At 44.0% G+C, this 14077-nt stretch overlaps 1 protein-coding gene across 3 annotated transcripts in view; it reads right to left on the bottom strand.

The window, feature by feature from the left end:
• Positions 1 to 11019, bottom strand: part of MAPK11 (mitogen-activated protein kinase 11) — a 49839-nt gene extending 38820 nt beyond the window's left edge. The window contains exon 1 of one of the 3 annotated variants that reach the window (XM_084611374.1): positions 10803 to 11019. In XM_084611374.1, coding sequence (XP_084467500.1) covers positions 10803 to 10915 — 113 coding nt within the window. In that variant the 5' untranslated portion in view covers positions 10916 to 11019. The remainder of the gene's footprint in view (positions 1 to 10802) is intronic. The other 2 variants (XM_084611373.1, XM_084611375.1) reach the window with 2 other exon arrangements.
• Positions 11020 to 14077: the final 3058 nt, after the last annotated feature.

Raw genomic sequence — 14077 nt, 5'->3', positions numbered from 1 at the left:
CCCATCAGTGCTCCTTCCCTCCCCCAACACTGTCACTTGACCATTCCCTGACTTCCAATTCATCAGCATTGATGACTTCTCACCTGTTCTCAGTTCTCTCTTGCCTGCCTTCTCTTCCCTTTCTTCCATCGATATGGTCGTTGATTCTCTCAATTCTTCACTCGCCTCCACCTTTTGCTTTCCTTCCCATCACAAGCTTTGCCCCACCAACCCGTAGCTCTGGCTTGCCCCCCAACATCTGTTTCCTATGCTTCTACTCTTGTGCTGCAGGGCATCTCTGGTGGAAATCCTACCTCCAGGCTGACTTCCTCCACTATGAATTTGTTCTCACCTCTTTCTGTTCTACCATATTCCTAGCTGCTTAATTGAATCCCATAGTCACAATCCCAGCTACCTTACTTGCCACCTTTGACTCGGTCCTCAAACCAGCTCTCCTGCACCTCCACTATTCTCTCTGCACAGGGTCTTACCAATTTCTTCCAAGAGAAAACTGACAAATATAATATGACTTTCTCTCAACACACCTTTCTCCTCTTTCCCACCTTCCCGCCTCCAAATTGCTCTTCTTCCATGGCGCAGATGCAGAAGTTCTCACATGCTGTCCTTTTCTGACCGTTCCATTTGCCCCAGTGACCCCATCCAATTTCCTGATCTCCCTTGCACCCACTCTCATCCTCTTCCTTATTCTTCTCCTTCACCACTCATTCTCCCCGGCTCCTTCCCCTCACACACAAGCCTCAGTCATCTTAAAAATTGTTTTTGTTTTTTTAATGGGAGAAACTAACATCAAACCTACTCTTGACCCACTTCCCTCTCCAACTACCACCCCATGTTCCTTCTCCCTTTAGTTTCTAAGCTCTTGAAACATGCTGTTGGCAGTCGCTGTCTGGAGTTCCTCTCCTTGAATTCCATCCTTGACAGCCTCCAATCCAAATTCCAACCCTTGAACTCCACGAAAACTACTCTCAGTAGTCACCACTGACTTCTTCCTAGCCTAAGCTCAGAGCCAGTACTCCATACTCATCCTCAACCTGCCAGCTGCCTTTGCAACAGTTGATCACACTCTTCTTTTTGAAATCTTGTCCTCCCTTGGCTTCCATTTTTCTGACCTCTATGGGTTCACCTCTTACTTCTTTAATCATTCCAGCATGTCCTTCAAAGGATCCTTCTCTTCCCCTTTCCAACTTTCTGTTGGGGATCCAAAGGACTCTGTCCTTTTACCTCTTTACTCCAGACCTGTCTCCTTCTGTCCAAACTAAAATCTCAGCTTCTATCTCTGACATCTCCTTGTGGCTGTCTAACCATCAGTTCAAGCTCAATGAGGCTAAAACAGAGCTCCTAATCTCTTCCTGTCCCCTCCTTCCCTCCATGCTACCTCCCTTCTCGATCACTGTGGACAACACCACCATCCTGCCAGTCACTCAGGTCCATAACCTGAGCGTCTTCTTCGACTCAGACCATTCTCTAGATCCTCACACTCAGGCCATGTCTATGTCTTGTTAATTCTGTCTGCCTCTCTAAGATACAGCCTTTACGATCCATCCACACAGCCAGCACTCTCCTCCCGGTTCTCAGCATCTCACATCTCGATTACTGCAATATCGTTTATTCTGGCCTTGGCAATTGTAATCTTGCCCCACTCATATCCATTTGTAATGCTGCTGCAAAGATCATTTCCCTAGCCTATAGCTTAACCATGAAACACCTTTCTTTGCATCCTTCTGCTGGCTCTCCTTTCTCTAAAGCATCAGTCATAAGCCACTTGTCTTCACTTCCAGGCTCTTCACAGCTTATTCTCACCCTATTTATCATCTCTTATTAGCTACTGAGATGCTGACTTCCACCTCTGATCAACACGTGATGCCAGCCTCCATAGCCTACTTGTTAAATTTTCAAACAAGCAACTTCATGCTCTCTTCCATGCTGCCTCACATGCTTGGGAAGGAGCTCTCAGAAAAAAATCTGAATAACTAATGCATTATCCTTCTTCAGACCCCTTCCTGAAACTCTCCTTTGCCATGATGCGTACAAAAAACATGACAACCGTTAGGATGCGGGTGTGCTGTGACCACCGCCCATCATGCTAACCAACATCGTCTCATTGTTTCCTTGTGCACCCTGTAAGTCTGTATCCATCCACTGTCTTGTCCCATATTTAGATTCCATGCTCTTTCGGGCAGGGTCCATCGTTTTGTTCTGTGTTTGCACATTGTCTTGCACGGTGGGATCCTGGCTCATGACTAGGGGCTCCCAGGCTCTGTGGTAACAGAAATGAACAACAACAAACAACAACAAAAGCTATAATTCAAGGTCCCCAAGCAATCAGAATTCAGCTGTGCTAGTGTCAAGATTCACCATGAAATGGTGGAGACTGAATGAGAGCAGGAGAGATTGTGCCAAACACCCAAAATGGCAGAGCTGTCACAGAGCAGAAAGAAGGCAGACTCTGCTCGGTTCATTTTTCATCGTACCAGGATTGTCACTCAATTTGTACCACGAAACAGAAATGCAAACTCAAGGGAACAAATCAGTCTCGAGCCTGTCTCCTGGCAGGAGTCCTTCCATTTTCTGTACAAAATGTGTTAGAAAAAACCCAAATCCTCAGCAGTAAGTGTCCCCTTGCTGCCAAAAGAGATGGTTTTTGTATCTCTTTTGCCAGCCTTGCTTTGAAATCAGTCTACAACACCTATAAGTAAGATTCATATCTTGCAATTCATGACAAAGCTTTGCGTAGTCATCTTCAGTGAGAATCATTATCCTTTTTAAAACAAAGACCTCATCAGAACCAATGTAGATGTCAGCAGAACCATAATTAGGACCAAGTTTAGCCTTGATGTAGGCGATGTCCCTCCAATGAAGACAATGGAGATAACCCTCGCCAGGGCTGAATGTAGGCCCAAATCCTGCAAAGGGATCCCAATGAGTGCACCTTTCAGACTGTACAAAGCCCACTTCAGTCAACTACCTCTGCAAAGGCCCACTGGTGCAGATATGATTTCAGAATCAGAGCCTTCGCCCTTGCAGACCCTTCAAGTCTTTGGCTCTCAAATATATCTATATACAAAAAGTGCATGTATTACTCTGAAGTATGATCACTTCTGTATTCTTTTAGCATTCAAATAAGCAGGCATTTTTACAAATGACACAAATTACAGAGGTGACGTTTTACTTAAAGTTTAGTGTTACTGTACATTTAGTGTTCCTGTACATTTACATACATTTAGTGTTACTGTAATTTATACTGTATTAATATTTCCATTAGAAATAAATATTTCCCGCGGTTTAAAACTACCATAAAAAGGTGCTGTGGGCTAAAAGTCCTCAAATAAGATCTTAACTCAGGACTGATTCTATTTTTAGCCAAAGGTGATTTACAGTCTAACAATTTAGTACAATTTTAAAAAATACCAACAACCTCCCCCGCTCCTCCCCAAACACTACTTAATGGTCTCTGAAGCAGTTTTGGTGCTCTTAACACTAAGACAATTTATGAAATGCGTTTGGTAAGCAATTACTTTATAATTTAGGCTCCAGTCATGCAGTTCACTGCACCCCCAAGCTGATTTTAAAGTAGAATCACAGGATCAGGACCTTAAACTTTAGAAGTTGGGAGCCTTAATCCTATTGCTTCACCTTCCTTCCAATGCCTCAAAACAAAGTAAGACCCAGTTCAGGAAAGGATCTCTTTTCAGGATAGTATGTAAGCTTAACTTTAAGCAAATGCTTATGTTTCATTACAGTCAATCAGACTTAAGCATGTGCATCAGTGCTTTTCTGAATCAGGGCATATTTTATTATAGTATGTGGAGAATGAAAAAGTTGTGTGTATTTTTTAAAACAAAAATATGCACCTCAGTTACCAGTGTGATATTATCCTGCCTAAATATGTAGAGTTAAATCAAAGGAGGTTGTAAGAAGGAAACCAACAGGAAATGAAACAATGGCTAAAATAAGGTGCTATCATAAAGAATATCAAGGGTCCTTGAGGAAACAACAGGGAAGCTATTGATTGGGGAATAGCTGCCTGGCTCCAGCTAGTCTGGCAAGGTGTACTTTTCCCAGGCCTGCACCTTGGACCCAACGGGAAAGCTAAAACTTTAAACATGCTGACCTAAAAGGGAGGGGTGGGAGAAGTGTGGGTGGTCAGCATGCTGACAAGGAGACCCACTAGGGGAGACAGTCATAAAGAGCATGCTGCAGAAGGCAGTCTGTGCCTGTACCATACAGAGATGGGTTAACTGGGCAGAGGAGAGCTTACAAAGCTGGCAAGATTAAGATATAGGTATGGGGAAATATGCATATAGGCTTTGTCACGTTTACTGTTTGCGCTGCATGCTGTGTACCCTTTGAGTGAATAAATAATGCTTTATTGTGAAGAAGCTGTTTTTGAGTCACTTTAATCAGCCGCTGTCACAGTCTTCTGGGGGAAAAGTTTTACAGGTGGCAAACTCAATTGGGCCTGCTGAGTTAAGAAGGTTGGGAAACAGGGTGGGGCTGCACCCCAGACTTCAAGTCTAAAGGCATGTCTGCACTGCACTCCACTAGTGTCAGCATGCAGGGCATGGGCACATGCCACAGTAAAGAGCCAGCTGTATCCACACTGCGTGTGTAGCTACCCACAGCAGTGAAAGGCTCTGGAGCTGTCAGAACCTTTTCCCGCTGCCTCCCAGGGGTGGGCTGTACCTGGCCTTTGCAGCTCCCTACAGGAGGCCCCGCAGTCCTACTACACCCCACCCATCAGCAATGTGGGAGAAACAGCAGCAAAGGTGGATTCTCCAAGCCTGCCTAGAGAGGCCTCTTTGGAGCAGTCACTTTGGAAACCACAGAAACCTGGTTCTCCAAAGGTTAGAGGGACTAGCAACAGCCAATCTGGGCCTGGCTGGCCTAGATAGAAGGAGCTACCTGGTCTTAGCTGCTCTCTGGGCAAAGGAGCCTAACAATCAGACAGACTTTATGGCTGAACTTACTTAGCTGGGATTGCAGAGAGAGAAGAACCTGAGCACACTGGCCCTGGGATAGGGCTGGAGATAAAAGGGGCCTCGTAGGATGAGGCCCAGGGAAATAGCACCAAAGGACTGAAATCCGCAGTACATGGCTGCTGTGTACCGGGTCCCTGGACTGGAACCCAGATTCCCATACCAGACAGGTAAAGTAGTGTAAGCCCCAAGAAGGAGACGACAGGGCTTATTTGGGAGCCCGCACAATGGGCTGAATTTAAAGGGGCCAGAGCTGGTGCTGAAGATCCTATTGAGGGCAAATAGACTGTTTATTTATTGGATTCTTTAGTACTCCAGAAGGGTTTCATTGGGACTTTGTGACTTGGCCAGAGGTTGGCCGGCAGCCTGCAGGAGGCGCCCTGGGTGAGAACTGACTGTGGTACCACACCCAGCCACTTGGTAGCACTCAAGAAGTGAATGACCCTTTACTCTCCCGTTGCCAAAACTTTTCCTTGCTGCTGGAGCCTGTGGGATATCACTCTGCTAAATATAGCTGTGTAGATGGGGCAGGCATGGCTTGGACATGTAGACAGTCATGTAGTGTACATAACCTAGGGATTCAAGTGTGATTTTTACCCAACTCACCTAAGCAGCGTCTTACCAGCTACGCTGCCATTTAGCTCTGTGCTAGGGGGTGCATATAGAATACACACGCTACATACAGACTTAGCACAAGTATAAATAGCAGTGTAGATAGCAAAGCACTGCTTTGGTGCCTCAAATAAAGTCATGCTTGAATCCTGTGTGTATGTAACCTGCAAGGCTCTCTACTCACCCAAGCAGTGCCTCCCCATCCACACTGCTATTTTAACAATGTAGTGGCCCATTGCCACAGGGAAAAGCTCTGGCAGTGGGGAAAGGCTCTGGCAACTCCTGCTAACAAGCCTTTCCCCACTGCTTCCCCTTGAAAGAGCCTTTCACTGTCATCTGTAGCTATACATCTCAGTGTAGATACAGCCTGCTTTTTCCTGCTGTGTATAGCTACATGTTGCCACAAGAGGTATGCAGTGTAGATGTAGCCCAAGAGTGTTTGGACCATTGGGGTTCCACCCTTGAAAAAGGTGAGGGAAGCCAGGCCAGTGAGTTGAGAAGTGCACTCGAATGGGATAAAAAGGATTGAAAACAAACTTGCTCTGTAATCATGACATAGTCCAATTTTATTTTATTCTTCCTAGAACAGAAACAAGATGCACTTCAGTGCACTTTCCCATCCAAATGGGCAGATATTACAAAATGAACTTTGGGACACTGGGGAGGGGAGGATACAAAGTTAACAGAAAAAGTGTAGTTTAAATCCAAAGTGGTTTTAAAACTCACAGAGTAGGGATGAAATCTTGGCCCCATTGAAGTCAGTGGAAGTTTTGCCACTGAGAAGTTAGAAGTTAACCCTAGATGTTTAATGTGTATGCATTTCTTCAAGAAAGGGATCTGTACTGAGGATGCTAAAATGCATGATGGTGTCACAGTTACTCTAATTGATTTTTATTATGATATGAGTGGTTATAGTTAAAGATTGCATAATAGTTTCTATTTTAATCTCTAGTTATCTGTCATATTCAGCTTCCTGAAACATTCACTTTCTGGGCTGATATGTTTATGCGTGGTCTCTGCACAAAGAAATTTTGGGAGTAAGTTTAAAACTAAAACATTTCAGTGATTTTTTTTCTTATTTTTATATATTCAAAAACAAGTTTTCCATTATATAAAAATCCTTGCAACTTTTTAGAAATGCAAACAAACCCAACTCTCCGTGTTAAATGGCTGGGCCTTGAAAGTGGATATATGGCATCATGTAAACAGCCCTAAGTGAGAAGAAATGCCGTGGAGTATTACTCAAAAAACAAATTTCATTGTAAGTTATGACCCTTTGAAGTTTATGGGACCTACATACACCATATCTTATTTGTTTGTTTTTGTGCTAAGCTTAACGGACCTGATCCTGCACCTATCAAAGGCGATGATAGAACATCCACTGACTTCAAGGGTGAAGGCTAAAATGCAAAGTTCTCAGCTAAGGAAGACGGTGTAGCCTACATCTGCAGAGTTAACTGATGAAAATACAGCATAGGGGTGCAGTGCCTGAGGCAAGGACTCCACAGAAGTTCCTTGCTCTGAAGTCCAATGGGGTACTAGGCAGGTCTGCTATATGCTTTGTAAAGTTTGCAGGAACGAGCGCCACTCTGATGTATCTTCAGTGTGAGGAGACTAATCTCTGTGGGTCAGAGATTATATTTTGCATCTGGTACAACATCAAAGCACGTTGCCAGCATTTAAATAAATACCTAGTGAAAGGGGCTGCAAAACATTTGTTTTATACCAAAATCATTTTGAGCTATAGGACCACAAAAATACCTGATCTCTCCCCACTTTATTTCTAACTCTACTTTAAAAGCTTACATGTAGACATACAAAATTTAATTCAAAAAAAGTCACTCCAAGGCTGAGAAGTTGTCTGACAGAATCTTCACTAACATGATTTAGCCCAACATATTGAATGCAACAATTACAACATTTTTTTACCCAAAAGTCCCTCAGATGCAAGTAACAAGTTACATTAAAAGGGGAAGATTTACAGGAAACAGTTACCCTGAATGAGAAAGGAGGGGAACATCTTACTACGAATAAAGATTTGTTCCAATACTGTTAAGAAACATATGATTCTATTAAAAACTTTGATCCTATTTCAAAGCCAGTGTTTGGATTTCAAGACTATAGCTTTGATTCAGCAGTTGCTTAAATGCAGTTGATTTCAACAAGACTTAAGCATGGTTTAAGTATTTTGCTGCATAGGGTTGGGATTAGTCATACAAAGGGGCAGAACACATTAGTCAAGAGAATGAATATGCTGGTTATCAACATATTACTGATTCCATTGTGTGGAAAACATTCAAAATATCAATGCATATTAAAATTATTGTACAATGTTTTTTCTTTTCTTTTTACAGACCATGAATCCTTTTCTCACAACGATGGGCTTTTGTTCACATCTATAGTCTCACTGGGGTCAACTCATGGAACAACGTAATTCTTTGGTCCAAAAATGAATATTTTAGCAATAAGCTCTTACCACCACTTTCATTTCAGATGCACTTCCCTGCTTTCTCTCTCCTAATTTCTATGCTTTCCCATTTGTCAACAGCTAGGAATTCCTTAGCATCAGTGAGCGGGGAAAATAAGTAGAAGACATTGTAAATTCTACCACAGCTGAAAACAAACCAGCTGTGCAACATTTGAAACACCACATGTTTCAATTTCCTTTATTATGACTGAAAAGTTTTTGACATTACACTACAGATTTTTCTTAGAAATATTTGAGCTTAAGAAAAAAGGACAGAACAATCAGGTGCAATTAGAAAATTAAGAGGCTTGTTTTCCAACTGCAAACTTAACTTAGTTCTCAAACTAACAGAAAAAACCCGAATCCTCAGACTAAGAGCTATGGTTTAAACTATGGTTTAAACAACTTAGGAACAGAGATATTTACAGAATTGTGTCCTTAGTTGGAAGGAAACGTATGAATGATCACACAGATTTTGTAGAAAAAGGAAAAACCTGAAATCTAGTCAATTCTAGAAAATGAGTTAAGAGAACTTCTAGGTACAACACCTGCCCTAAGATCACCTGCCAATTATTTTGTGTGGTGTGTGTGTGTGTGCACGCGCGGAAGGGGGGGGTGTTAATCACATTTTCCTATTTTAAAAATGTTTCTCTTTCCCCTGTTATGTGAAAGACCCAAACAAAAAAACCCTCGGAAACTGACAATACAGGGTGTGAAACTGACCATTCAGAAGGTTTTGTCAAATGCACAAAACAAATCAATTGGAAACAAAATTGAGAACTTTTTTTTCATTAGTGTCTTTGATTATAGTCATGATAGGGGTTTCGTTGTAAATAGTACGCAAAATAATTCAGATAGAGGTATGGTTTTTAAACTGACAGTGACTTTTTAAAGAGTTAGTTCTGAAAATGATTTGAAGTTTCTACAAATATAGTTAAATATGAATCAAATTGAAAAGTAGCTTGATCCTGCAGGACTGGAAGCACAAAGTAAACGAATTCTGTTTGATAGATAACTGAGCAATTATTAAAAATGGAAGTGTTTAATGGAAAGGACACATCATGGATCCCTGCACAATATTAATAATCTACAGTCTTTGGGTCCCATTCTGCCATGACTTACAATTCAACTGAAGTCAGTGGGCAAAATTCTGTTCTCATTTACACCGATGTTGATCCAGAGTAACTCTACTGACTTCACTGATTTACACTGGCGTATCCAAGAACTGAATTTGGCCAAATAAGGCTGTGTGGGGTATAAGACAGAGCAGAATTTGACGTCATGTGCTTCTCCATATATCCTACTGATCACCTCAAATAATGTTTATCACTATATCATTCTCCTTATTTCTTTGTTCTCCACTCCTCTGCTGGCACTCTGATTAACCTGTTTGCCAGGAATCACGTAACTCATAGAAACGAGGTATTATTTCAGACACAAATATGGAGCAAGTGAGTTGCAGGCAAGACAATAGGTCACACAATAACCCTAAAACAGGCATGACAGAATGCAATGAAGGTTCTCATAACATTAACAAGGAGAACTTTGCTATTCATGCAAAAATCTCTCAGCACTAACACTCTTACTCTTCTCTGCCTGACTCTAAAGAAGCAACCAGGTTTTATTTCTGATTCACAGAGACAATGACTCTGCAAGATTCCTGGTAGTGTTGCAATTTTCACTGAGCTAAAAGTGCACATAAAATGAAGGCTTCCTCCTTGATAGATGGATGGACTCTGTAAACAAACTCCTCATTGTCTCCCTACACCTAAAAACAGGTTTAAATGAGCCTGGAGGTATTTTTAGGTGAAGGTCTGAGGTGATGTAATAGTGTTATATCAACTAGTGAGCAGGCTACTGAAGGGGTGGAAAAACAGGGGCTCTGGTAATTCACCCACCTAAAGTTTTGTTTAAAAAGAGCAATGGTAAGTTGTTCGAAAGGCAGCGCTAGTCACCTTCACCCCCTAAAATGAATGCACCAGATTCCCCCCACCCCACAGCAGTGTGAATAAAAGGGCCATCCTAGCAAACTTTAATTCATGCATGCTGCTCAGCAGTGAGGAAAGTCTTAAATCTAGTCTGGGGGAAGCCTCTTTTCAGTAGCCAGAATGACCCAGGTTACCCTTAGCAACCCATGAGGAATTCCAGAGCTCAACATTATTGTGAGAGCTTCAACTCCAGCTCTCCCTCCTCCTAACCCTAGTGGGGGGCGGGGAAGAGAAAAATCACACACACAGATCCTCTGTGTAGAATATATAGGGGTAAGAGAGCCTACAGTATTAGGATCTCTAGCACACAGTCATATAAGAGCCTACGGGCCATAGGTGCTGGAACTGGGGGTTCTGCCCCACCCCCTGGCTGGAAGTGCTTTCCATCCTATATAAGGTTCAGAGTTTGGTTCAATGGCTCTCAGCACCCCCACCATACAAATTGCCCCTGCCCATGGCTACCCTGCAGCGGCGGCTACCCCGCCTGGATCACACAGAGAAATCCTCCCGCTGTTACACACCCGGCCCGATCCTGGGCGTATCGCAAACACACCCCAGTGCCGGCCTTGCCCATACCAACCCGGGCCTAGCGGCTCCCCATGCAAACGGCTTCCGGGCATTGTTTGCGCCCAGCCAGAAGGCTGCCAGCCGGGCAAACCTTGCCGGACAGGTCGGGGAGGGGGCTAGGGGGGAGCAGGGAGCTGTCCCTCCGCCCGGGGGCCCGTCCCCTCCTGCCCGCCGCCCGCGGCTGGCACCTACCACACAGAGCCGTAGGCTCCGGAGCCCACCGGGGTCAGGTTCTGGTAGCGCTGGGGAACCTCCCACACGGTCTTGTTCAATTCCTGCTTGTAGAAGCCGCCTCGCTCGGACATTTTCCGGAGCAGCCGCAGCAGCGGCTCAGCAGCCAGCGCGCTCCAGCTGGAAAGAGCCGCCGGAGCCAGCACCGGGCGGGCACCGCCAGCGGGGGCTGGGGGAGGGACCGGGGGAGGGGAAAAGGGAGGGGCAGACGGCAGGAGGAGGGGAGTAGAGAAGAGAGAGGCAGAGGCGGCGGCGGCGGCGGCGGCGGCGGGGGGGGGGGAAGCACCTAGAAAGGTAGCCAGGAATGCAAGCCCAGGCCCAGTGTCACAGTATCTCCCCCCCCCACACACACACACACAGTGTGACAGCAAGGGGCAGGGCAGCATTACTCCCCCTGACCCTGGCACAACCCACGGCCACAGCTGATCATTTCAGAAAACGAAGCAGGGAGGGTGGGGGAAAGCCGGGCTGAGCCTGGAAGAGCCAGGGCACCCCCCACCCCACCTCTTCCAGTTCAGCATGGACACGAGAGAGAAAAGGCGGATCTGCTCACGCAGTTTTGCCAAATCAGCTGTTCACGTGTATGAGTATATTATTGGGGCTAGTGTACATTTACTGACACGCTAGGAAGCTGTTCCACAACCTAACCGATCTGGCTAGCAGCAGGTTTTATCTTGTTGCCAGCTCTAGCGATTTGATCCTGAATCTCATGATAAATAGTAAAAAGAAAAGGAGGACTTGTGGCACCTTAGAGACTAACCAATTTATTTGAGCATGAGCTTTCCTGAGCTACAGCTCACTTCATCGCATGCAAGTAAATAGTATTTTTCTTGAAGCCCCAGCGCCTGGACTCGTTTGATTATCTTAGACTTTCGGCTTCCATTTACAGAACTAAGTTTCTAACCCCCAGGGTTAAAATGAAAAGCTTGAAAAACACATCCTGTAAAGGCTCAAAAGCCACAAAGCAAATAAAAAGAACCCCAAGTTTATTTTTTGTTACTATCTCATGATTTTTGAAGGCAGGAAGTTGGCAATATGGCAATATTCACCCTATATTTACCCATCCTATAGTTACTTCCCATTACTTCTTACACCCCCGTGTGGCTCTAAATAATTTATCTTCATTTTGTGTTTACAGTATTTAAATATCTATAGATTTCTATGCACCCCCTTCTCAATCATCACTTACCCAAAGTATATATTTAATCTTTCTTCATAAATCCCCTTATAAATCCTCCATTTCCCAGATCACTTTGCTCTGAACTCCGTACAGTTTGACGATAGGAAAAGGAGTACTTGTGGCACCTTAGAGACTAACCAATTTATTTGAGCATGAGCTTTCGTGAGCTACAGCTCACTTCAACCCCACTGCAGGGCGTCAATGTGTATTGTGGTACATCAGTCTCTCAGCTGTCTGCTAGTGTGATGGGTGTATCATCAACCGGGAAAGCAAGTGCTGTAGGCACTCCAAGCCCTGGGGTCTTCAGGTTTCAGTTGGATTGCCAAAAAACCCTACCTACACTTTGCATAAAACAGGATTCCTTCACTAGGTTTGCCAGAAATAAATATCGCCAGGGACACTTGCTTAACAGTTTCAACAAACAAACAGCAAAAGATAAGTTCATCCGCTGAAGTGAGCTGTAGCTCACGAAAGCTCATGCTCAAATAAATTGGTTAGTCTCTAAGGTGCCACAAGTACTCCTTTTCTTTCTGTGAATACAGACTAACACGGCTGTTACTCTGAAACCATTCAACATTTAGTAACCCAACCAGTCCCAGGCAGACTGCAAAGAGCTACAAAAGGATCTCACAAAACTGGGTGACTGGGCAACAAAAAGGCAGATGAATTTAATGTAGATAAATCCAAAGTAATGCACATTGGAAAACATAATCCTAACTATACATATACAATGATGGGTCTAAATTAGCTGTTACCACTCAAGAAGGAGATCTTGGAGTCTTTGTGGATAGTTCTCTGAAATCATCCACTCAATTTGCAGCAGCTGTCAAAAAAAAAAGAACACCAGAATGTTGGGAATCATCAAGAAAGGGATAGATAATAAGACAGAAAATATCATATTGCCTCTTTATAAATCCATGGTCTGCCCACACCTTGACTACTGCGTGCGCATGTGGTCGTCCCATCTCAAAAAAGATATATTGGAATTGGAAAAGGTTCAGAAAAAGGCAACAAAAATGATTAGGGGTATAGAGCGGCTTCCGTATGAGGAGAGATTAATAAGACTGGGACTTTTCAGCTTGGAAAAGAGGCGACTAAGGGGGGATACGATAGAGGTCTATAAAATCATGAGTGGTTTAGAGAAAGTAAATAAGGAAGTGTTATTTACTCCTTCTCATAATACAAGAACAAGGGGCCACCAAATTAAATTAATAGGTAGCAGGTTTAAAACAAACACAAGAAAGTATTTTTTCACACAACACAGTGTCAACCTCTGGAACTCCTTGCCAGAGGGTGTTGTGAAGGCCAGTACTATAATGGGGTTCAAAAGGGAGCTAGATAGATTCATGGAAGATAGGTCTATCAATGGCTATTAGCCAGGATGGGCAGGAATGGTGTCCCTAGCCTCTGTTTGCCAGAAGCTAGGATTGGGTGACAGACAGGACATGGATAACTTGATGATAACCTGTCTGTTCACTCCCTTTGGGGCACCCGCCATTGGCCATTGTCAGAAGACAGGATAGTGGGCTTGATGGACCTTTGGTCTGACCCAGTATGGCCATTCTTATCTTCTTATGTTCAGTTGGGGCAATCTAGACAAGGGGTGTGAAGGTAACAAAGTACAGGTACCTTCTGGCACAATCAGGGTATGCATGTATCCTACTCTTAGGGCCTCCAGCCCTGGGTCCTAGGCTGCTTCATATTCAGCCTTCCCTTCATGGCCTGCTCCCAGGCTGCTGTCTGTGTCAGACCTGCTGCTCATCCTTTCACGAAGCATTTCTACCTGTCTCGGAGTCTCATCCCCCAAGTAGCACTTCTTTCTTGCGCTGGAGGGATCATGGAGCCCTCTCCTGGATAGATGGTGAATTGAGAGGTAAAAATGCCCAGTAATGAGCCAGCAGGTGCATTACAATAGCTTGTTTTTCTCAATATCACCTTTCCAGATTTCTAATAAAAAATCCCAGTGCAGCCACACCAGAGCTATAGAGAAAAGAATGATCACCCCCCCCCCCCAGCCTTTTAAACCTTTTATACTGGCAAATTGCAAAAGAGACAC

This window comes from Lepidochelys olivacea (assembly GCF_965140295.1).
Source record: "Lepidochelys olivacea isolate rLepOli2 genome assembly, chromosome: 1".
Taxonomy (NCBI): domain Eukaryota; kingdom Metazoa; phylum Chordata; order Testudines; family Cheloniidae; genus Lepidochelys; species Lepidochelys olivacea.
This window is presented reverse-complemented; position numbering and strand designations above follow the sequence as displayed.